Genomic DNA, 24,830 nt, shown 5'->3' with positions numbered 1-24,830 from the left:
ACTAATGGCAAGTATTGAATGAAATATTCTCCTGCATCCCCTGTGTTCACAGGTTCATTAGATCACCACCCATTTTTCCGAGGGGAACAAGGATTAACAAACAATTCAAAGAAGAGCACCTAAACAAGCCTTTAATCTTCTCTGGATATCTCAAAGAAGAACAGGTAGAGCAACAAAGGTCACACACAGCTGCTGCAGAAAATGGCAACAGAAAAAAGACACAGCACCTCCTGATTTGCTACTGAATCAAGATACAAAAGGAGCTGTAAAACTTCCTGCAGCACAGCATCTTCTGAAGGAAGATCCAAAACAGTTAACTCTCATCATCCTTCTCTCAGGTCAATCAGCCTTTTGGAAACATCATGCAGTGGTTAACAATTTTCTTTACCTTTTTGGGTGAGAAGACTCCCAGTGTTCCTCCATCTTCCCTAATGGCAACTCCCATTTCTGCCAACAATGCCTCCCTGAGAGAGAAAAACAAGATATTGACCCCATTTTAGGCTTCTTAGAAAAGTAAGGTCTAATGAAAGCCAGGTAATTACTATGCTAGGCTTTGAACCAGCCTACCAGGACTGTCACCACCTCAGAGCACACCAGGGCAAGTTGGTAAACTTTAGTCTGAGAGTGGCCTATGGAACAGCAACTTGAACTGTGAGAAACCCAGGAAAGAGCAGAACTTTCTCCCAGCATTGCCCTGCTGTTCTACATCAAACACAAGGGGCAGCAGAACTGTCCCTAACACCATTCTGCTGCTCCACTACTTTGAACAGAGTAACTTTCTCCATTTTCCACTTTCCAGAGACCATCCATACTACAGCACTTCCAATTCCTGACCTTTCCATCCTAATGGCCTCAGTTTTCCTCAGTTTCTCTTCCCATGTTTCATTCAGCTCTGCAATGATCTTCTCAGATTCCTGCATGAAAATACCAAAAGCAGTTTTACAATTCTTCCCAAAGTTCTTCACATAATACACAATTGAAGTCTGTGCTCTGTTTAGGCCTCAAATTAAATTCATATATAAAAAGCATTCTTAGCACCTTAAAACTCTTACTTGTTTCCCTTAATTTTTAAAAGGGTAGATGGTCCTGAATGCAAGCTGAGAAGAAAAGATGACTTCATATCTGACCACAGTCAGACTTTATTTTAAACCACCTAAACTAAACTCATTTCCCAACCCCTTTTTTTTTTTAATCTGATTTACAGACATGATTCAGTAAGTGAATGCCAAGGGAATTCAGAGCCCACACTGTTATTGCCATGGCAACAGAGGGTTTCCAAGAGGAAAGGGAAATGCAGTGTGTGTTCAGCCCTGTGGCAGTGTCTGATGGACAAACATGAGAATGTTGCAGAGATTCAACACAGGCAGCTCTCCCCACTCCTCCACCCATGGACATTGAGGGGGCTTTCATAAAAATCAAGAAATACTTCACTGTGATCACTTTGCTGTGGTTGAATTCTGTGCAGCACTGGGACAAGGCTGCCTTTGTCTGGCCCAAACATGCCATTCTGTGCTTCACATTTTAATCTGTGGGGGCTGGGTGAAGACAACAGTGGCAGGATTATTCTTCCTCCTTCTTTCCAACTTTGGGGTAATTTGGTTTTCTGACAGCTGAGTGCATTTGCAAGTCAGACTTGGCTCACAGTAGTGCTGACCAGGTCTCTAAGTCTACACTTATGATCAAATTTTCCATAAATACAACTGCATCAGAGGACCCGTAAATAAGAATGAAGAATTTAATTTATAATTTAATTGTAGCTCCAGGCTACAATTAAACCTAAATAATCCTAACAAGAAAGGTTGTGCATGGACCCAGTTTCTATCCCACTGCAGTTAAGTGCCCTCCTTAAGGTGCAAGAGGGTTTCAGACAATTTCTACAGACCCAAGAGAAATTTATGAAAGGAAGTTCTCTCAGGTTCATTATTCTTTAGCCTTCCTTAATACCCACCTTCAAACGTTCAATGGCCTCTTCTCCTCCAGGTGTTGACATGATTCTTTCCTGTATACTGGACACAGATGTTAAGCCCACCTGACTACTGAGAGAGCAGGAGGATGGAGATGCAGTGAGGGACCCCATGGAGGCTGTGGAAAAATTGCCAGGACGTTGATTCTCGGAGGCTAGCAAGTATCTATGCTTATTGTTCTGAAAATCTTTCAGATCTGAGAGAGAGACACACAGACAGAGGGAAGGCAGGAGGAGGGAAAAAGGAAAACAGGAAGGGGGAAGGAAGAGGAAAAAGGGAAGGAAAGAAGGAAGGAAGGAAATACCAGTGTAAGAGGAAAGCATTTAAGCAGCAACAAGGCAAGTTTTGTAATTTTTAGATGGCAGTTCTGAAACAAATCTTTTAATACTAGCAACCATAACATAATAACTCAGACCCTGAAGTTCACTAGGAAAGACTGCATCAAAAACCTTTCTAAACAAAAGAGCTTGAAAAAAAAATTACACACTGGCAAAAAGCAACCATCCTTCTCCTGACTGAACACTTAGTGAGCATCCTGAAGCTCAGAGCAGAACCAGACTGAGAGCCTCATGAGGTTAGTGACATTTTGGGTTGAAGTCTGAGATAATCCCTTAAGATCAGGAAAAAATTCTCTTCCAGAGTCCTTTACTGTGAAATGATGATTAAGTAAATCTTTATCACAGCAGTGGTTCTGCGGCTAAACCACCCTGACCACAAAGACAAAGAACTTCCTCTCCTTAAATTCTCACCAGAGAGGATGTGAATCACCTGTCACTGTGACAGGGACAAGAGAACTTAAGTTCACATTATGCTGCTTCTTGACCTTCCTTACCTGAATAAAAATGGTAATCTAACATATCTGATCAGCAAAATATCTGGTAAGGGTCTTATACTTCACAAGGTGCTTCAAAGCTTTTTGGCTGTTAGTTTAAATAGGAAAGGCCTCCAAAATTTAACAAGGTATCTTTTGTAGCCTGAAAACCTGCAGGCCTGAAAATGCAACCTTGAAAGCCAGGGAATAAGAAAAGCTGCCTGAATGATTTAAGAACAAATATACAAGGGAAATTTACATAAATTTAACTTGGCTTCTTGGATACATCTGTAAACCATATCCTCAGAATAATCACGCACCAAAAGAAAAATCTTCTAACATGAAAATATCAGATAACTGAATAGCTCCGTTTTAATAACTTAATATTTTACAATTTAATTTCCAAGAGAAATCCTTTAAAATAAGTCACTTCATGAAAGAAACAGCTCAAATCAGACCCTGCAGTTATAAACAGGGGCATCACACTTACAAAAATGAGGTGCTCGCACAGACATTGCACAAATTTTCCTGTCCTCCTACATCTCCTCTGCTCTTCCCCTGAACAATCCTGCCATTGTCAGCCTTATGCCCTAGTTCACTCCACACTCAACCTGCTCTTTCAGCCTCATGGAACTGATGATTGCCCCGAGTCAGTTTGAAAACCACCATCTGCAAATCCAGGAGGCAGGGCTGGGAGTTTCACAGAAGAAAAGCAGGTTAAGGGAAGGGAATGCTGGCAGGATGAGGAAAGCAGGCATGACAGAGCAGGGATGAAGTCTCCAAAGGCCATGCAGTCCTGAAGAGAAAGGAAGTGGCACTTGCAGTAGCTGCACAGTGGCTGTGAGCACAGAGAGCCAGAACCCTGAGGACCATGCACCCTGCTCCTGGAGCTGCAGCTCTCACACCGCAATGTGCACACACTGCAAGCAGCATCACGATGTCAGACAGGCCAGGATGAGTCTTTACACCACCAGTAGCTTCAATCTTAGGAAATTTCAGACAGATCTCTTTCAGCTGATATTGAGTGAGGATTAAACAGACGGACTGAAAGAGTTTAAAAAGTCTACCAACCCAAAACGTACATGGAGCACACTTCCCTTGCAATGGACTATACATATTGCCCTTTCTTAGAAGCAAACACCAAGAGAAATAAAATGCTCTTTGTTGACTGTTTTCAGCCCTGTTAAATTAAGCAACTGCAACCAAGTATACTTAACCTCAAAAAAAGAGACCTTCATCAGGATGTCTTCTTTGTTTGGTTTTTTTTTGTTTGTTTGCTTTTTGTTTGTTTTTTTTTTTTAACGACTATTAAAATACATTGCAGTGTCCAGGAGGAATTGGTAATATTTAATCTTGAGTTTATCAACTGAAACATTTAAAACAAATACTTCAAAGTGGAAAAGAGCTGCTAAAATGCCACTAAGCTACGTAAGCAGTAACTGGGAAAAGATTTGAAAGAAAGATTTTCTAGTTCAAATCTAAACCATGCGCTGTCATGAAAACACACTGGAGAACTATCACTCTCCTCTCTGTATTCTGCCAGAAAGGAACAATGAACATATGTTGCACTTTAAGCTTTGCACTTTTTTTGGATTGTGGACTCAGTCTAAGAAGTGCTGGTGAGGCTGGTTTTCATGAACCTGCACTGTATTCCAGTGAGTGTTCTGTCTGGGATTTCCCTGTGAGAAATGCTGGCATGCAAAGCTCTGTTAAAAGCTGACCCAGAGAAAGCAGGTTAAAAAGAGAACCACACAATACACACATTTGCCTCCACTTCCAGAGTATTCATCTCCCATTGGATCAACTGAAAGGAAGCAGGAGGGAAAATACAAGAAGGATCAAAACTGAAGGATCACTAGTGACATAGGAAGGGAAAAGAATACTACTTGATGTTTAAAGAAACAAAACGCAGCTTTCAGTAACACAGTTTTTTCAGTTTGGATTTAGAACCAAAACCCACAGACTGTAACAAGCATGAAAACTCCTGTATTTCATTGTCTTCTGGCCCCAATCTCTTGAAAACAAGCAAACAAAGAGGTAAATATCTTACACATCTTTACACATCTATTACACATCTTTAGTAGTCTGTGACTAAGTCAGGACTTTGCTTCACCAACAAAAAGATCCGAAAAATCAGAATCTGGTGTAACATTTCTATTTTTTAAAGTCAAAGCAGCTTTTAATCCACTGGAATACATTCTGTGCTTTTATGGGCATTTCCTTCACTAGGAATTAAATCACTGTTCATATTATAGAAGAATGTAGCCGCTAAAATCTCAGTTCATTTGTCTTGTTTGGAATGAGGACAAGGAAATTGAGCACAAGTGTGTTCTAGTGCTTTAAGAAGTTGCTGGCAAAGCAAATCAGTACAACACTGCTCTGCCAACCTACCTCAAAATCTCCCAAAAGGATTCATTAGTTATTCACAAGCAGCTGTTGCATAGTTATTTCAAGATGACAAATGATTTGTCACTCAGGGCACTGTGTAACATTAGCCATTGTTTTCTTTTGTGAGTGAGGATGGCATTGAAACCAGGTTCAACTAATAACCTTAACCCCTAAGGAGGAAGGAAAGATGCCTTCTTTCCTCAGTGTGAAATTGAGTTTCTGTATCTCAGCTCTTTTACTGGCATTCAGACAAAAAGCCCTCCATAACTCAGCAGAGCAACTCCTGAATGTGGAAGTTCTATTACACAAAAGCATTTCTACAATAATAGGAAATTCAAACTCCATATTTTTCCTTGAGAGTTTGAAGGTGGCTTGTCAATTCCACACACAAACCTAAGATGGCTATTTCTAAAATCGTTCTCAAAATTTAAATATCAGCACCTATATTTAAAATCCGTGTTTTAAATGCCTTTCTCTGTCAGGCTCAGGTCTCCCTCCTCTGGTACAGAGGCCCAGCCCAGGATGGTGAGGTGTGTTTAATCCACTTACTGTCAATGATATCTCCCAGCCCCTGGGCACGCAGGAGATCCTTGAGCCTCGTCACCTCCTCCTTCAGCTCCCGCACCAGCTTGGCGTTGGGATCTTCATTGATAACAGCATTGCACTTGATCTGCTTTGCACGATCAGCATATCTGGAGCCAGACAAAACAATGAAACCTCACCACAAACGTGGAACTGCTTATGGACAACTCATATGCAACACAGGACTGCAGCAGCACTGAAGACATTCAGCTTGCAGCTGTATGTCAGAAGAGTAGGCAATAAATCCCTGCTTCCTCTGGAGGGTAATTGAGTTCTGGCCAGTAGAGTCTTCTTCCCCACAGATAAGCTCAACTTACAATAAACCAAAGGTTTAAAGGACTAAGTATTGCCTTTAGAGCAAACAGTTGCCAGTACCCATCCCAGAGAAAGAGAAAGTACCTTAAAGTGCTCAGAGTTTCATCATAGTTTATATCTGCTGGACTGAGAGCAGCAACCATTGCAGTTCTGGAGTTACCACCTGTAGTGAACAGGAAAGATTTTAGATGAAACTACAGCACACACTCCAGGCACCACCTACCTACCTAAAATAGCAGTGTTTTCAAAAAATTATATAATTCAATATATTCTACAGTACTAAGAAACATACAAAAACCACAGGAAAGAAATACAGCATTAACACAAGCTAGAATTATGACAACTCAGATTTGGCTACTAGATATTTCACCTCATATTCAATTCAAATTTAAGTGAGTTAAAAGCAGTCAGGAAATTCAGAGAGACTTTCTTTCCATATTGGCACAGACAAATCAGCCATACCTAGATTTTCTCGAAGAAGCCACGTTAGCACAGAATCCCTGTAGGGTATAAAGTCTGTCTTCTTCTTCTTTTTGCTCTACAAAGAAACAACACAACATGAAAAATAAGAAGGACTTTCTGTGTAAGAACATCTTCCTGACATGTAAATTTTGTGTTCTAGCACAAATCCAAGCAGCAAACCTTACACTAGGTAAAGAAACCAACATCTACTCCTACTGAGACCATCATACCTTGCTGGTGCAGTTATCCTAAGTTGAAAGCATTAAGGAAAAAGGAAGAAGAAGGGTGAGATTCTTAACAGAGATGTATATATCATTTTCCTGTCAGACAGTACTTCCTTTTCTTGAGAAGCCAAATTAATGAGAATCACTTCAATTGAAAAAAAAAATCTAAAAATAATCTAAAAAACACTTACGAATATTCAACCTGTCCAAGGTGTTGACTCACTTTTAAAAGGAAAAACGATTTTTTTTTTTGTTTGGGGTTTTTTTAATAGTAGTTGAGTACAAAAATAAAAGATAAAGTACTTTTCTAAACCCACAACATTTTGCTTGGATCAATATATGCTCACTTAAGACATTATTAAGTCTTGCCATTGCAAAGAAAGCCAGCGAATCAAATTATTGCACTGGTGTTTCTATAAGTTTTAACAACAAACTTTCAGTTAGGTTTTCTAAAATTATTCTTTCAAATAAAAATAAAATTTATCCACTGAAGGTCTAAAAACTTGCTATGTGAACAGGTCTTCTACATAAACAAGGTTCTTCACAGTTAAACAAACCAATGCTTCCATCTGCTGACAGCCTGTGTGACACCCACAGAATATTATCAACTCTAGTCATCTATCAAAATACACCCAGCTAATAGGGCTGAGAATGCAAGGCCAAGAACAGCAAATGATTCTGCTGTACTCCACGGATTTTACTGCTTCCATTTGACCAGCTATGCAAAGGTTGTTGCAGGCAAGGAAATGCTCCACTTACCACTTCAGCCAATGCTGAAATAACCTTGCCCAGAGTTGTGAGAGACTTGTTTATATTTGCTCCTTCCTGAGAAAACAGAAACCAGTATTATATAGTAATTAGAACTGTTCAACCATGAATCTCTGTAGTCTTTGGGTTTGCAACCATTTTTCCCCCAGTTATGAGCCATGATTTGTCCAGCAAAGCCCCCAGGTGTGCTGGTGCCCTCCCCAGCAGCTCTCGTGGCCCTGCACCTTCAGCCGCGTTCCTTTGGCACCGGTGGAGTCAGCTCGCTCGCTGCCAGCCAGATCCACGAGGCTGATCTTGCTGACCTGAGCAGACAGAGCACGTGAACAGGACAATTAGTGCTTGGGCAGTCAGAGCAAGGACAGAACTACAACCACTGCAGGGAGGATCAGTGAAAAACAGGCAGAAAGCCACTTATCTGTAGCACACCTTCTCTGTGGAAAGGTCAGTCTCTGTGTCATGTTTCTTCTGGGTAAAGACAATTGTAAACACAGCATGAGAGCGGCTGCTGGTTTCATTCATGTTGGTGGCTGCCACAGTCCTAAAGCATGAACAGACATGAGCATGTTTAAAAAAGGACAGTTACCTGCAGGGCTGAATGCAACTGCAGAGGAATGAGAGCAAGAGGCTGCACAGGTGATGTGCTGCCCTGGAACCAAGACCCAGCCATACCTAAGATCATTATCAAGCCCTTTTATTTTCTCACTCCTGAATTACTCCCATCTTGATCACAGTTTAAACAGAGCTTTCTCTATCTGTGTGCTCAGAAGTCCATCTTAGACACAAACATTCAAGAACACTTGAGCAGCATTTACGAGTCTTTTTCTCATGGAGCCATCAGCTGACATGGAAACAACTAGTAAGGAACCAGAAATTGAAGCTGGAATGTCATCTTTAGTCCTGACCACCTGAATTAAGGAAAGAGGTGACTATTCATGTAGGTTTTTATGCTAGGATAGTGACAGAGTACACAGCAAAGGCAGAAGTAAATGCCAGTATAATTATTTAGACTTCATCTCAAGTCATTACAATCTTTAAATGTCTATACAGCTTATTTGCAGCACTAGTTCAGCACACAAAGCAATTTCAGCTTTCAACAGCATTGATCAGTGCATATTTCAATAATACTCCTGACTTACAAGAGATTTTTTCAAAGTGCTAATGCATAGCAGTGATAAAAATACACAACGCACTGCCATCACTAACCTGGCTTTGTTCCCAGCATCCATGAGGTCTGCAATGTCTGTGTAAGATGTGACTGCTAACTTGGACAGATCTTCCACATAGGGTCCAAGGAGAGGATGTTCTCGCACCCGCAAATTCCCTTTGTTCTTCGGGTTCAACAAGTCTCTGACTCTCTCACAGTAAATCTCCATGTAACTCACCTGAAAACAGGAATTTTCACAGACAATTCAGTATTTCTGAAGGTCTCCACCACAGCATTTCAGAGAGCCAGTGGTAAAAATTCCCCCAGCCCACCACAGGAAAGCTGTAGGTGGGTGTCTCTGGTCATTTAACAGCTAAAACACTGGCAGAGGCAAGAGCCAAAAGTCTCCTGCATCACATCTCTAACATAAGCTGATGACCTTGCATCCATTTATAGATCCTGCAATCATTTCAAAAAACGTTAGTGTGTAATGAAAAATTATACTCTGGAGTCCACAATCATCTTAACAGCTTTAATACAACACAGCACAAGCATCAAATAAGACAGATGGTAAAAGGATAAAGGAATCTGCTTCCAAGGAATCTCTCTTATGAGCCACCAAAGCAAACTTAAGAAGACAAAAAAAAAAAAAATTCTTGTATGCAGAAGCAACCCTTGATTTTAAAAATCATGGCTATAGTATTTGACAACAAACATGCAGTCTTCCAGCCATCAGTTAAAAAAAAAAATTTGTAAATGCATGTTTTAATTTTTCAGCCCATCATTTCTTTCTCGATTACTCAGGTGAAGGAATACTAGTTTTCTGATGAGGGCAAGAAAGAGTCACAGAAAGATTTTTACATTTGTCTCAAACATGAAAAAGAGAAAAGACATAAAGCCTTAAAAATAAAATTTAAATACCCCAAATAATCAGAAATCAGCATCTTAATGTAACATCAGTAACCCAGCACCTAAGCTCAGTTTGATGTCCAGCATACAGACATGCTTTGGTCCCTCACCATACTCACCTCTACAGAATATGACATTTCCTCATTGCTGTTGTCATTGATTTTCTCAAACAGTTCTTCACATAGCTGAAAAGAGATTAAACCCAAGTCAGAAATTAGTCTTAACTGAGAAGTAACAAGTAACTATCAGGACATGTCATGGAAATGGCTTTAGAATAAGGGTAGGGGAAGAAAATGAACCTAATGCATCAACCACACACAGCCTCACTGGGAAGATAATTCATCTCAATCCTACATCACTGTCAACCTTATTTTGTCTAGTATCTCAACAATAGCTCTAGGTTTCACCAGTATCATTATTCTGTATATAACATTAGCAGTAACCTTTAGTTCTGTTAACACTTACTGCAATATAAAACACAAGCGTGTGTCTGAAGATGCTACAAAAACCAAATTGCCTTTCTGGGGTCGGTCCTACCTGGGGAATGATGCCTGCTTGGCTCTCCTCCTGCTTGCCCATCATGGTGTAGGATTTCCCAGCTCCAGTCTGGCCATAGGCAAAGATGCACACGTTGTAGCCCTCAAAGGCATGCAGGAGCATCTCCTTCCCAATATCATTGTACACACGGCTCTGAGATGCAAAGCAGGGATCTTCAGGCTGGAAAGACACCAAAACAGCATAAATACAGACTTCCTCTATCATCAGAGTAAGATTTCAAAAATAAACAGCTTGGGTTTTTTTATTTTTATACTTCTATCTTGTGGGCCAATCCCTTAGGAAGAGGTAAATGAGGCCATTTTTACACACAGGTTTTTCCCAAGGCAGAACAAGATGGAGAAGAACAACAATGACAATGTCACTGCATTGTTTGTGAGTGTATCTTATTCTTAATCTAGCATTCTCTTGCTTCCTGAAATGTTGCATTTTAACATTACCTGCTCCTGAAATCAGGACAAATTTAGCTGTGCTAACATTCTAACGTCGGGATCAAGATTTTATCAGACCTCTTCTGTTCCTTGATGCTGCTTATCTGCTAGTTTTCATGCATTCTGTTCATAATGTTCCTGTGACTGGGCTATAATCAACTTTCATGGCTGCTCTGAAAAACTCAGTAAGAGAAGCAAGTATTTTATTGTGAAAACAGTCTCATTGACCACACATTTGCTCAGAAATATGAAGCCTTATTTCACCATCCAAGTTACTAAAATTAATCTTAGAGACATGTATTATCCCTTCTTTCTGCATCTGTTAGAAAACAAGGCAGGGGAAGAGGAGGAGGTGGCAGAACAACACAGTTCTGCTGGAGAACAATTACTGGAAGTCGGTGAGAGCTTAGCACCGATTCACAGAAGGGTGGGGCACAGGAGCTGGATGAGAATTTATTGCTTTTGCAGCTATTGGAAACATGGATCACTGTGCTGCCTTTTCCAGATATGCCGACAAAACCCAGACCACGAATCCCCTTGAACTGTAAAAACTCGAGCAACTGTTATTTGTCCAAGAGGACAAATTAATTAACCGTGTCATATGCGCATCCTTAAAATATTTAGAACATAACATTGTTCCGAGAATGTTTTCAGTAATCTTTCAAACATTTACTAGTTGCTTTAGCTTTCTACTCTCACCCAAACAGGGAAATACAACGTACAATAACAAGCTTTTAACCTGAATGTGGGTGAGAAAGACTCTGTAGAAACATCTGACAGGGGTGGCATGATCAGAAGAGAATGTTAAATCAAACCAAACAGCAACAACAACAAAACCAGGTTTTTTTGTAAAAGCACTCACCGACGTGTGGGACCAATAAGAGTAGTCAAAGCTGAAAGACTTTGGTGCTTCTTTAGGATTCTTTGGGTTGATAATACCTACAGGAAATAAAAATCAAACTCTTAGCTAAATTGACACTTAGGAGCATAACTAATAAGCTGGCTGACCCACAGTCTGTGAATCTGAGTATTTAAAGTTGCCACACAAAGTAACAGACTCACTGCTTCCTAATACTATTGTTCCTGTAGGACTCATTTTAAATAAGACAAGAAAAAGACTCCTAGAAGTAATATGCTGTTGCTTAACAGAATTCTGTGTATTCCACACAGTCAACAAAAGCTTTTCCAGATACCTTTAAGTTGGTGGTTTAGTACTTCACAGATTTTTTTCCTTCCCAGCAACAAAACTGCTTGGTATAACCTTTGCCTGCAGGGGAGCAATACACAATGGATCCAGCTGTCCCTGTAATGGCACACACAATGCCTGTAGTTTCTGGATTCCAAGGAGGGCAATTTATAAGCACAGCCCTTGTTGCAGAAGTAAATCTCTGGTGCTTCCTTCTTTTTGATACTACAGTGCTGGTAATACTTACATCTATTATTTCCAGCAGCTGTTTTCAACACCATCTGTGCAAGTGGGACTGTAAAAAAGCATAGTCCTGAGGGTATTAGATAAACCACCTTGGATTTACACATCTGCCCCTGCACCTAAAGCAGTCATTTGCCCTGGGAACGAGACACTAACTGTGATGTATGCAGATAAAGTCCACAAGGAAATAAGCCATACAAAGGTGTCAGCAGTCTTCCTGGGAATGATTTACATCCTGATACCAGACATCCTAGAAAGAAGATGATTATTTCTCACATATTCTGCCAGTTAGGTTATGCATTGGGAGGATGGGGGCTTCTCCCTTTATTTCTGTGATGAATAAAAATTGTATCACCCACACCTCTTACCATTTCAAACATGATCTTAGCATCTTGTTTCACCAAAATATCTGAAAATGTGGTTACAGGATCCCCATTAAAATCAAATCATTCCTCTACCAGATGCTGTGTTCCTGAGCAGGGCTGTTGTCCAAAATGAGGGTGTGGAGAAAAGATCACTGGATTGCAAATAGCAACAGTTGCTACTCTATTTCTCCTGGCCAACTCCGTTTCACTTGGATGCACCTTGTGCTGACATTCTTGCCTTAAAAAAGCTGACAGACATGCAAAGCTAATGAATTATATGCACCAGGACAGTATCAAATTGCAAAAAATGCTTGTGGCTTTGGATAGCAACACAGGCATCAACAGAGAACAAACTGTAACCTAAGCAATCATCTATGGCTTGAGCTTCCCTTTACTAGCTTTGCCCAAACCCCAGTACAGCTCCACTCACACTATTCTACCTAAGGAGAACAAAAAATAAACCTCAAAGACAACTCCCTGCCCCAAACTTAAATTAGTTCTCTCCTTGCAGTGTATTCCAGACCACTACAACTCAACAATTTCTCATTTCAAAATCTGACATCAAAGCTCTGAAAGGTAAGGGAGATACCTTAGGGTAAGGGAGATGCCTTGTACCTGGAAATCCTCACCCAGCAAAGCACTACAAATAACAGAATCTCCACATTAGTGTCTGAAAAGGCACTACAAACTTGCCATTAGCTCCCCTTCCTTGCCTCCAGCCTAAATTTGATCCATTACGTTGAAGAAGAGTTCAGGCTCTCTGACTTATGCAGGTCATTCCATTTGGCCCTGATTTTTTTCACTTTTTAAAACGTTGTTGTTATTATTATTACTGTTATTGCTCTTTTCTTAGACAGACTTTCCTCAGCCCTTCACACTGAGTTCCATGTCCAGCTCACTATTTTGAAAATCACTTTCTAGGATGCATAGTTTTGCAAAGTATATCTTGAGAAGTGTATCAGGAAAGGGAGTTTAATGTGCAAGCAAGCAACTCTGTCAGAGGTTGGGAATGCAGCTGCCTGGCCAAAACCTTCCACTGCAGCAGGAAAGGGTCAGAGAAAACCTCCCAGCTGCCAGGAACTCTGCATGCTGCCCCTCACCACTGTGATCCAGACACAGCCTTTGCACTCAGCTTCTGGGGCAAGCCTGCAGTCTATTCATCCCTATTCCTGTTTCTTGCACACAGGCTACATCCTCCATTTTCAGATCCATTGCTTTCACAGAATTCTCAGTCTACAAATGAATCCAGCAGGGTTGACTGGATGAGAAAATAGAAGATTTCATCTGGACTGAAACCCTCTTCATCTGGGGCATGGAGCACCAGGTGGCTGTTGTCTGATGTGGTCTGGGTTTAAAACCAGTGATCAGGTAGGTAATAATGTGATTAAAATACCTGGAAGATGATGAGGCAGCTAAGAAACGAGGACTTCAAACTGAAATAACTGACCTCACTTGAAGGTGTCTATTGCACCAAGCATCATCTTTGGAGGGACAAGAAAACCCATGAAATCCAGCTAGTTTTAAAGCAAGCTAAGGGCTGTTTCTGAAGAAATTAAAAGGCTTCTTATAGTACAGGTAAGCTTTATCCTAAAACTTCATGTGCTAAATTGGGAAAGAAAGAAATGGCAATGCAGAAACTAGACTGAGTTGGCAACACTGATTTTGTGTGCCACGTTTCTCAACCTGCTCTGTTCCCCACTGAACAAGGAAACAAATACAATGAAAACAGAGAGAGGGCTGTTTCCAGTGTCTCCAATATCCACAAGAATACTAACAGCTTTCCAGTTACTTTGTTTGGTTTTTAAAGCATGCAAGGCCAAGATGAATTATCTTGGTGAATCATGAAATAGGTCATCATCTATCTCCTCTCCCCACAACAGCCTCACCACACGGTCCACAGGCTAATGGTTTAATTACAGAGCCTCAGGAAATGAGAGAGGCAATAAGGCAGACGACCACAGCAGGAACGCATTAATAGTCTTTTTATCTTACAGAATAAATTTGTTTATCTGCTATTTCAAAGGTCCAATGTGCAATTAACTCTTCTGTTTGCAAACTGACACTGGTGCTTTGTGCTGTAACTATAATTACCATCAGCATGGTACCCGAGCAGCTCTGAGTGCTGCAGTTAGCCACTTTCTGAGCAAATGCCTCCTTCAGGCCCCTTGCTTCACCAAGAGCCAGTTCATTAGCTCATGGGGTATCTCCTGGTGTTCCACAAGCTGAGCTTTCTGCACCCAAGAGCCACTGGAAGGGATGAGTACAGAACTGCTGTCTGCTACACCACTGCTACTGAAACAGGTCACACCTGCAACCCCAAGGGGAGGAGGATGAAACAAGCTGAGGACAAGATTTCTCTGCTGCAGTGCCTGAAACTTCTTCTGGGATCAAAGCAGCTACCACAGCAGGGGTTAATGGCCATCATTTACCTTTGCAATGGAAGGCCAAGAAAAGACAAGGGAATGTTCATGGGATTAAAATACTTTCTACAAATCATTGATTTGGTTGAGAGAGATAAATGTCCATATTATTACTTTTCTTTATTTGAATAATGAGTTTCTGGAAATTTTGAATAATAAACTTCTCCTTAAGAAATAATATTTAGATCAGTTTTCTACCTTTGTACACAAATAAAGTAATTACACATCATAAACTGAGATAAATAAAAGTACACTGTGTGAACAGCTCTGCAGCAGTACCCACGTGAAGCAGCTGATTTAGTACCCACTGCCATGCCCACCAGAAACACAGCCTGCATTTTAAAAGCTTTGTCTCCCCTTGCAGTTGTACAGTGAGCCAAGCTGAGCTGCTTCACACCGCCCAAAGTTTCTCTAAGCAGAAGTAATTCACATATGCTCTGGAGCTCAAGCAATTTAAACAATCCTTTTTAGCTGCTTAGCTGTTTAAGTTTGGTTGACTTTTTGATACCTGTAACTGCAAACATTTTGTATCTTAAAAGGTAAGGAAACACAGTTTTAAAAGAAATTTCTTCACACTAAATAATCTAATTTTTTTTTAATATTATACAAGATCCAAATACTGATTGGTCCTTGTACAAGACAAGTGCACAGTAGAAGTACACAGGAATAAAAGAAGAAAGCAGGAGCACAATAAATGAAAGAATTATACTTGTAGATGCGCTCTGCCAACAGTAACAGACCAATCTCCACAAAACATTTGGATTTTAACATACCCTTACTTAAACAGGCAACTTCATCTTTTGGCATTTTTATTTCCACAGTCCATCCCACTTGTTCCCTAATTAACATTTTATATACCATCTACCATCTGCTGTATCAGCTAGCACAAAAATAACATATACTTCCAACCTTTCAAATCTATGAGCTCAAATTCAACCCTAGTTTTCAGCAAACACTGTAGCAATACTTGAAAGACCACTATCAAAATAGTACCCATATATTTCATAATATGTATTATACTGCATTCCTACTGTCATTTTTGACATACAGATTTTTTGCCTTTTAATTCAATTTTCATTTCTGAAGCTGAAATTCAAAAAGCACAGGTCAAATACACACTTCATTTTAAAATGATAACCAGAATGTGGAGCACAACTGCGAGCAAAGTTAAGATCTTCAAGGGTATTTCCAACTGGAAGCAGCATTCTGTCCTCTCACTCCTTTCTGAAGACAGCACTCCCACTTCAGCCCTTCATTTCTGGACTTACACTTCCAGTCTCCTTTAAAACTAACCAAGTAAACAGACACTGGGAAGCCTACAAAGTAGTAAAAAAATCCACAAAAGAAAGGAAACAACCAAGATCAGCCCCCTCATTCCATTCCCATCTACTTAGCCACATAAATATTTTCACAGGCACAAAGAATGACTAGAAGTGCTTCTTAACCACTCCAAACTCCTATCAGATTGTGACACTGAATTTGCAGTCCAAGCCTGATCTGTTCTCATCCCAGTCAATGCTGCTCCTCAGCATACCACATATTTGGCAGATCAGAAATTATCTGCAGTTCAGTATCTAGGGATGCTGAGCACACACAATTCCTTCTAATAAGCTCTTGGAACAGAGAGACAGAGTGCAAAGCACTCGAGAGGCAAGAGCTGAAATTATTCTCCTCCCCTCCCTGCATTTAAAGTGAAGTCAGTGGGTTGGAGTGCCCGGGGTCAGGGTGCAGGGCTGGCTGCCAGCAGCCGTGGCACACACTGCTCACTGTGGAGTGCTCAGAGCTGGCAGTGCAGCAATCCTTCAGCAGCACAGCAGTGCAGCAATCCTTCAGCAGCACAGCACAGCACAGCAGTGCAGCAATCCTTCAGCAGCACAGCACAGCACAGCAGTGCAGCAATCCTTCAGCAGCACAGCACAGCACAGCAGTGCATCAATCCCTTCAGCAGCACAGCACAACAGTGCAGCAATCCTTCAGCAGCACAGCAGTGCAGCAATCCTTCAGCAGCACAGCAATGCAGCCTGTCCTTCACCAGCACCAACACTCACCTGGGCTTCATACAAACAAACAAACAATTTCCAATCAGAAATGAAACCCAATTATGATGAAAGTCCACTATAGAATTGGAAAAACCAACTTTCCCAGATCTGGGCAACACAACCTGCTTTGTCCTTAACATCTGCCATCCTCATATTGTACCATAACAGACAATGCTGAAGGCACAAACCCTCTTTAATTTCTACATAAGTAATAAAATTAGATTTCTTCTCACGAAGAGAGCTTTCACAGCAGCCTCAACAGTTCTCCCTGTGGCAGCATTATTCTAGCCCAAGCACACATTCCTACCAAATGCCACCACTCCGAGATAACAGCTAGCAAGAAAAGCACTGTCCACTTTTGTTCTCCTCAATCGTTAGTAAAGGAATAGGCAGACATTTTCAAAAATCATTCTGGTCTCAACAGAACTTTGGAAGGGAAAACTTCTGGGGGAAAAAGACAAAATAATTAATTTCTATGCTTTCTTCAAACTCTATTTGGATCAATACAAGCAGTAGTTTTATTATGTTCGAATAAACAATTTTTCAAATGAAAAAAATCTGGGGCTTTCAGAATTGACTCCACAAGACCAAATTAACATTAAATACAGAGTCTCTTAAAAGACATGGGTCTGGAAAGTGTATCTGCACCATCTGTAGACTAGAATGACAACAATGGGAACATGTTCCTTACAGAGAGCAGGGTGGAGCAGGCATTCTTTATTTGCTGGAACGTGAATAACACCACAAAGACACGTTTAATACAGGCTTCTTTCCTAGGCATATGCTGCAATCAGATCTATGGCCATAGTGCTTTTATAAGACAGACTTTCTGGGCTGTTATTGTAAGAGATAAATGAAGGGAAATGGACACTTCCAGCCCATGAAGCAGCACTTGCTTTTCAAAGCACTGTTTGCATTTTTCAAATCATTAAAAGGGAAGGAAACCAAGTAGAAGCTAAGAACAGCTCCTTTGGAATTCAACCGGATTCTCTCCCCAGTGTGGAATTTCAGGCCTGCACTGGGAGAAAGGTTGGCTGGGGGAGGGAGCAGCAGCAGAGCAAGGCCAGCTCCCGCTCACAGAAGCTGCTGGAAAGCCGCTCTCATCCTCAGCTGCTCTCACAGATCCAGCAGCTATAAATACCAGTTGTCCAGCTGGTGTTCTTGGAGAACAGCACAGCAGCAGGCTCTGAGCACGCACCAGCCAGCCCACCACGCTGCTCTCCCTGGCTCAAAAGTGCCCCAAAACCATCCCAAACTTGCATTGCCAAGGATTACCTGGCAATGTCCTGGTGCTGAGGCACAGGAGGTCTCAGGCCTGTGTGTGGGGCTGCCTGAGTGCTCCAGCTCAATTCTGGGCTGCTGTTTTCTGCCCCAAGGCAGGTGAAACAGCATCTCCTGCTTCACCTGCTGCTCTGACTTGGCATCACCAAGAGCCAATGGCTTCTCCTAAGACCATTTTCACCTTCAGACACATGCCAGCAACACACTAAGAGAACGCCAGGTAGCACTGGAATCTTGGGAAGCCAGGTCTTAAGGATTTCAGTCCAGGACTTAAATCAGTTTGTTCAGTTCTTAACAATGGATGTCTCTGGAAGAACTTGGGTAGTGAATTAAAATATCCAATTCTTAAGGTAGTTCCTCTTAACAATTTGCATTCTTTTTACTTCTACTTGCATACTAAAAGATGGCAGTTTATTTAAGCATTTGATAAAAAGAATCACCTCTAGAGGCCTAGTTCTGGGTCAGTGGGCACTAATTCTGAAGGGGAAACATTTCACTTGGAGAATCACCACTGACAGAAACTGCTCAGGATTCATTAGTGATACCTCTCTGCTATAGCTTCATACTAACTTCATAACATAATGTAGTCTAACTGCACTTAACATCAGCTGGAACACCCCAGTCATCAACCTACAGTCTCACTCCAGAACCAGCATTTGCATCTCTAGCATTTAAAGTTCATTAAATGTTCATCTTCCCCCAGATCCCCAAAGACATCTTCTAATTTTTTTAACGGTGCAGAATTAACACTTCAAGCTATTTTTATTCAATCGTGAGAGGCTTTAGAAGGAAAATCAAGCACCTAAAAAGTCCACATTTTTATTTCTTCTCCAAAAAAATATTCCAGGCTTGTTGCAAAACATATGAGCTGTCAATACTGCAGGGCATTCAGAGACAGTGACTAAGACACTGTGGACACAGAAATCCCTAATGCTGCAAAACACAGAGAACTCTAATGCTCATATTGGTAACAGGACAGTCATCAGAAGAGTTTGGGTAAGCTCTGCTATTGTGACCTCTTTGACTTGTCTTTCAAACCTCAACCACAAGGCCATTCAGGCATCCTCCATGTGACACCATTTATCTGCCCATAAACAGCCTGTTTTGATAACACACCCACCATGAATGCAGTGCTGTATTATCATATTGGGCAAGCATTCATTTAGCTTGCACCACTAACTAGGATTTACAGACCAGAAAAATCAGGGTAGAGGTGAAGTGACACTCCTAAAATGCTGTTTATTTTCTCAAGACAACATCATCATACAAGATACAAGTAGAAAACACTAGAAAGAAAACAAACAAACAAACAAGAAAACCAAGGTGTGTGCTTTAACAAGCAATGTTTTTTTGGCAGGCACGAGGCATCAGAAAGGGAATATATTTATTTTTTGAGATATCTAAAATTATTTTTAAAATAACACAGATTGCAAGTCAAAAGTGTATCAATAAAAGAGATGGCAATGAAAGAGAATTATTGATGAGGTTACCTTACTCTGTGAACCTTTCAATAGTTTGGACTTTCGCATTATATTTCAAATACCACTAATATAGACAAATATGCAATAAATCAAAAGCCTTTTAAATTCAGTCCTGCTTTCCCACCCATTTTTAATTTGCCCTAAAACGTCTGCATAAAGCAGCACACATTTAAAAAGAAAAAAAAAGAAGTAAAGAAAAAAAATAAAACAAAGGAGAAATTAAAATTAGATGCTGCTGTATTAGGCTTTTTATTTGGTTGGGTTTTTGTGTGTGCGTGTTTTGGGGTTTTTTTGGTTTTTGGTTTTTTTTTTTTAAATTTAAATATTTTAGTCTAGATATGAGGTTTATACACCTTAGGGAGAAAAAAAAAAACCCGAACAACAAAACCACTAGAAGAAATGGACTTTTTTCCCCTACAACATTTACAGATTAACTCCAGAATGTCTTAGCAAGGTTTTCTGATGCCAAGGATGCCTGGGTGAGAAGCTGACAGCCACACATCCACAACAGCAGCTGGGACCATTGCTGCTGGCAGATGGGACCACTCCATTTTATTAAAGACCCAATACCTCCAGCAGCCACCCAAAAACCTGCCAAGGTTACTGAAACACAGAGACCACTGCAGAGGTAAAATGGCTCCAGGGCATTGTCAGGGCTGACCTGAGGATCCAGGTGCACTCAGCAATTCCAAGGTAACCTGGACTGTGCAGGGGCCCCTCTCCACTGCTGCTGTTTGCTGCAAACCACAACATACAATAATCACAGAGGAACTGTACTTTGAGAACTTTGGTTTACTGGCACTTGCACACACGAGATTCTAAACCTTATTTTCATTCATCTAGTGCACAATTAATTGCAAAAGACACATTCCAAGTAGAGTACTTCCTTATTTCCTTGTTTTGTTTTCTACACATGCATTTAGATTTTTTAAAAGAATAAGCCTGCTGGGCTCTTTGCTAGTTATTAGTATTTAAATGCTATATTGTAGCTACTGGTTTGAATATCTGCTTCAATTTCACTTGTTTTTATTTATGCATTATTTATTTACAGGCAGAATATCAAATCACGTCCAAAAAATCACAAAACAAACAAATAAACAAACAAAAAACCAACGCAAAACAAAAAAAATCCCTCAAGCAAACAAAAGCCAAAGCAGAAAAAGCACAACACTCAGGGAGTCTTTAGGCACAGAACAGCTTTTTTCAGCTCAGTAACCCAAGGCAGCAGCTGCCAACGTTGTTTATATTTGTTACATTTGAAAAGCCCATACAAGAATGAGCACAAGAACTACTGACATACAAAACACTCTTAGATCTATAGCTCAGCTTTCATGTATTACACTGCAGAACCTTTTTCCCACTCACCACAAAAACAGTCACGAATTAACTGGACAGGAATAAGTAAATAATATATTGTGGGCAAGATGCATTGGTACAAACCTTTCTTAACAAAAATTGGAAAAAGCAGGAATCAAAGACAAAACACATTCAAACTAGCTATGCTAAAAACCATGATCTATACTTTAATTATGAATTTCAAAAAGCCACTTGTGAGTTTGGCCATGATGAGCCACCTATTCAGCAATTTAAAGAATATACTTTTCAGAAGAGAACTCCAAATGAAAGCCACATTTTGGCAACTGAATTCACTTGCTTAGCAGGTGCTTTTGGAAACAAAGCTTATGTTTCTTAGGATGATTTCTAAGTTATAATTATTTAAAAACATAGCCTTTTCTGAAATTAATCCCACCCAGTTACTGTTTTGATGGAGTTTTTTAATTACTAATTTGATGGTGATATTATTTCTTCTTTGGAAAGTATCTTGCATTCCCAAGTTAACTTAAATAGCAGAATTTTAGAGCTTCTAACTTGTCCTGTCTCTAAGATTGCTCCATTGCCTTCTCTTCCCCTACCCCCACTTCTGTGTCCACTGAAGAACTTGTGGCAGTATCATTCAAATGGATCCCATCTGCAAATAGAGATGATCCCAGCAGCACTGGCCTTCTGCCAAATTCCAGCCCCTTAATGCAGTCAGCACATGTGACTTCAGCTGAACTGCAGAATCTCCGTTTTGAAACATGCATTTTAGACATAAAGACTGACAGTTTAAATGCAAGATGCATAATAGTAGAGCAGACCAAACAAAAAAAAAAAAAAGACAAACAATATGTTTCAAATAGTGATTTCAAAACTTCTGTATTTTGCATCCTTCCAGCAGAAACACATAAGTCCCAATTACTCACAGTAAGTGTCCTTAACATTATGGGTTAAAGATCTTAGTACGAATTCTCTTTTTCTGAGATTAAGACATACCTAGAACTGTACTCAGCTGCATTATCATTTTTAAACAGTGAGGAGTGATAGAGCTCTACTATGAATCTTGATTAAAGGAGGAAACGACGTTAAAGCCAGATAGGATAATAAGTAAATTCTGTAGGAGTGCACAAGCAAATGATGTTGTTTTACTTCCAAGGCAAAGAACTGTGTCACGAAATTGAGCATAAGCTTTCTAACCCAGAGAGACGTTTTGCTTTGCTGGCAAGTACCCTGTGAATGACAGGCAATCCCCAAAGCCCTAAACAGCCAAATTCACACAAAAACTGTCAAACAAAAGCAGCATGTCAGGCAACAACCCTGGTGGCATTCTGACTTCAAGAACCTACTTCATTATGTATGTCAAAAAGCACTCCTTTTTCACACATCCATCTAAAACTATTTATAACTAAAGTACACCTACCATACACTTTATTATTTGTATCTTTATGCAGTTTTCTTTAACATGATCCTGAGCACTCTGCCCCAGTTTCACTGTAATGCAGTGGTCTCTGCCAATATGTTTACACAACTCAGACTTGCACAAAGTTTAAACACAGGACCCACAAAGGATCAGAAGAATAGCTCAGTCAATCAGTACATACAGAATTAAAGTTTAAGTAATTGTCAAAATCCCTTCTGAGCTATCAGACTTCGCACTGACTCATCAATCCGGTATCACGACAGCCCATTAGGCTTTAATTCCAAGATAAGGCAACTTTAACTGTCTTGGAGGCTTAAAATAGTCACTACTCAGTGTATCACCATCCTCTCAGGTTTGCCTCTTGTCAACTTGATCAGTGCACAAATGAAAAAATAACCTTCTCAGAGGCAAGCCATCTAAACCTTGATCACTTCACTGGCACACTGGAAGGCGTGAAGCAGGAACTCCTCAGTCTAGAGTTACTACTGGATTCCCTTTATTTTTAAATTGCTGCATCAGATATGAGTCTCAGATACACTAATTTCACTTTATGTGCTCAGCTTTTAGTCAGCAAGATCAGACCATAATAATGAGTTCAATAATGCAACTGTGGGGCTGCAAAAAAATGAGCATCATGAAAATGAAATAATCTTGGGCAGAAGAGTGCTATGCCACCCAAATCTAACATGTAACCTAAAAGCATACTAGCTGAAGAATTTCAGCTGGAAGTTATGTGTGTCAAACAGCTTGGTTAGGAAGATTCTTTGGAGAAAAGATTTCTGCTGTATTTTTTCCCCACCAAACAATGCCTTATTCATATCCTTTATTATACAATCCTCTTCTGTTCAAACTACTCCTCTGTCCATTGCTTTCTTGTATTTCTCCTCTAAGAGGGAATTACAGGGGAAAATATCCCACAGATTGTGACAGTGTTTAACTATTGCAACTGATGATTCCTTCCCACAGCCTGCAGTAGCCCCGATGACTTAAACCTGACCATCTGTCACATCCCCCAGCTCGATCAGAGCCATAGCATTCAAATAAAAGGCTGCAGATTAGAACATTTCAGAGTATAAAATACAGCAAAAGAAGTATTTTCTGTAGAGACATTTCCAATTAGATAAATCTGAAGTATTTTTCTCCTTTTGAAAGCTGATGCAGTCTCTTGCAAATGTGTCACTGCAGTGCAGCTCTAGCATTCAGAAACAGAACCAGTGTCTGGGCCAGGCCACATCTCCAACTCAGACAAACCAGCTGCCAGACACTGACTGGTCAGCCTTGCTGCTGTGCACAGACAAGGTGCTGCCACAGGCTCCTGCAATTCAAACACCTTAAGCATCCAGACTGACTGCTGTGATGACTACAGCAGGAAAAGCTGTTCCAGGGATACCTAGTGGTGCTGCTGGAGCCCAGAGCTTGGTGGCATTTCCATAACAAATGTCCTCTAATGAAGTCTAAGCTCTTCCATTCTACGCTGGGATCCAACTATGTGATCCAGTACCTGTTCTACATGAGATGACTTCAAATCCCTCCCTCCCCTACCTTAAATAGAAATTTTGAAATCCAACCACAAAGAAAGTTTCTTTGTTTGGTATTGCACATAAGGTCTGACGATAACTTTCAGCACTAAAAAACAAGCTCTCTTCTCTATGACACCTCTCTCCCAATGAAACCATTAACACTATATAATTTAAGTGACCACAACCAGGACTTAAATTCCATTGCAGAAGCACAAGCAGGCTGACGTACAACCTTGGCTAAAAAAAATTAAAAAAAAGGGGAGAGGCCTGTATGAAACCTCCTTTGTATGAACAGGCATGAGTAAACACTCAAGTAATCAGACAGCAAAATAACTCCATGCTCTTGGAGTGTTGCTTCCTACAGCTGCAGACAAGATGGCTCTACTTGATTACCTAACAATGAGAAACTGCCCCAAGAAGAACAGTTTATGGGCAGAGGTGTTGGTCTGCAGATGAGGAACGACACTCTCTCAAATGCTGCCAATACTGCCTTGACCTCAATACAAAAAACAACCAACCCAACAAAACCAGAAAAGGTGTGCCCACACACAGCTTCCCACAGAACAGTGTCCTCCAAACTACACCCACAACAATTATATAGGAAGCCAAACACTTCTAATTGGTTAGAGAAGAAGATGATTTTACGTAGTCTGTTATTTTACTGTTGTTTAGACATCTGCTCTGGACAGCACAAAACTTGATACTCTTTTCATCTCAGCTTTCTCACCCAAATTATGTTCTTAACCAAAATCATATACTGCAGGACAAGCACACCAAGAACTAAGGCACCAGATCCAGGCAGGACTTATACCCCCACAATTACCATGTGGTGATCTGCAATGTATCCCTGTGTCTGTCTACCCATATGATATTCCCAAACACTGAAGTTCACAAAAAGGTTTTCACTTTGATACTCCAACCTTTCTTTAGAATTTTCAGATCAGCAGAAGCAAATACCATGTACAACTGCATAAAAATCAAAATACTTGTGAGTCAGACTTTCTG

At 40.5% G+C, this 24,830-nt stretch overlaps 1 protein-coding gene across 1 annotated transcript in view; it reads right to left on the bottom strand.

Moving 5' to 3' along the window:
- Positions 1 to 24,830, bottom strand: part of KIF1B (kinesin family member 1B) — a 68,465-nt gene that overhangs the window by 43,356 nt on the left and 279 nt on the right. Inside the window, exons 2-16 of the mRNA XM_062507426.1 lie at positions 11,416 to 11,492; positions 10,105 to 10,284; positions 9,687 to 9,752; positions 8,718 to 8,896; positions 7,941 to 8,052; positions 7,739 to 7,816; positions 7,506 to 7,571; positions 6,753 to 6,770; positions 6,523 to 6,598; positions 6,145 to 6,223; positions 5,713 to 5,855; positions 4,538 to 4,579; positions 1,949 to 2,160; positions 835 to 914; positions 389 to 464 (exon numbers count right to left, since the gene is read on the bottom strand). Of these exons, the coding sequence (XP_062363410.1) occupies positions 389 to 464; positions 835 to 914; positions 1,949 to 2,160; positions 4,538 to 4,579; positions 5,713 to 5,855; positions 6,145 to 6,223; positions 6,523 to 6,598; positions 6,753 to 6,770; positions 7,506 to 7,571; positions 7,739 to 7,816; positions 7,941 to 8,052; positions 8,718 to 8,896; positions 9,687 to 9,752; positions 10,105 to 10,284; positions 11,416 to 11,492 (1,484 nt within the window). The remainder of the gene's footprint in view (positions 1 to 388; positions 465 to 834; positions 915 to 1,948; positions 2,161 to 4,537; positions 4,580 to 5,712; positions 5,856 to 6,144; positions 6,224 to 6,522; positions 6,599 to 6,752; positions 6,771 to 7,505; positions 7,572 to 7,738; positions 7,817 to 7,940; positions 8,053 to 8,717; positions 8,897 to 9,686; positions 9,753 to 10,104; positions 10,285 to 11,415; positions 11,493 to 24,830) is intronic.

Source organism: Cinclus cinclus, chromosome 23, assembly GCF_963662255.1.
Source record: "Cinclus cinclus chromosome 23, bCinCin1.1, whole genome shotgun sequence".
NCBI lineage: Eukaryota > Metazoa > Chordata > Aves > Passeriformes > Cinclidae > Cinclus > Cinclus cinclus.
This window is presented reverse-complemented; position numbering and strand designations above follow the sequence as displayed.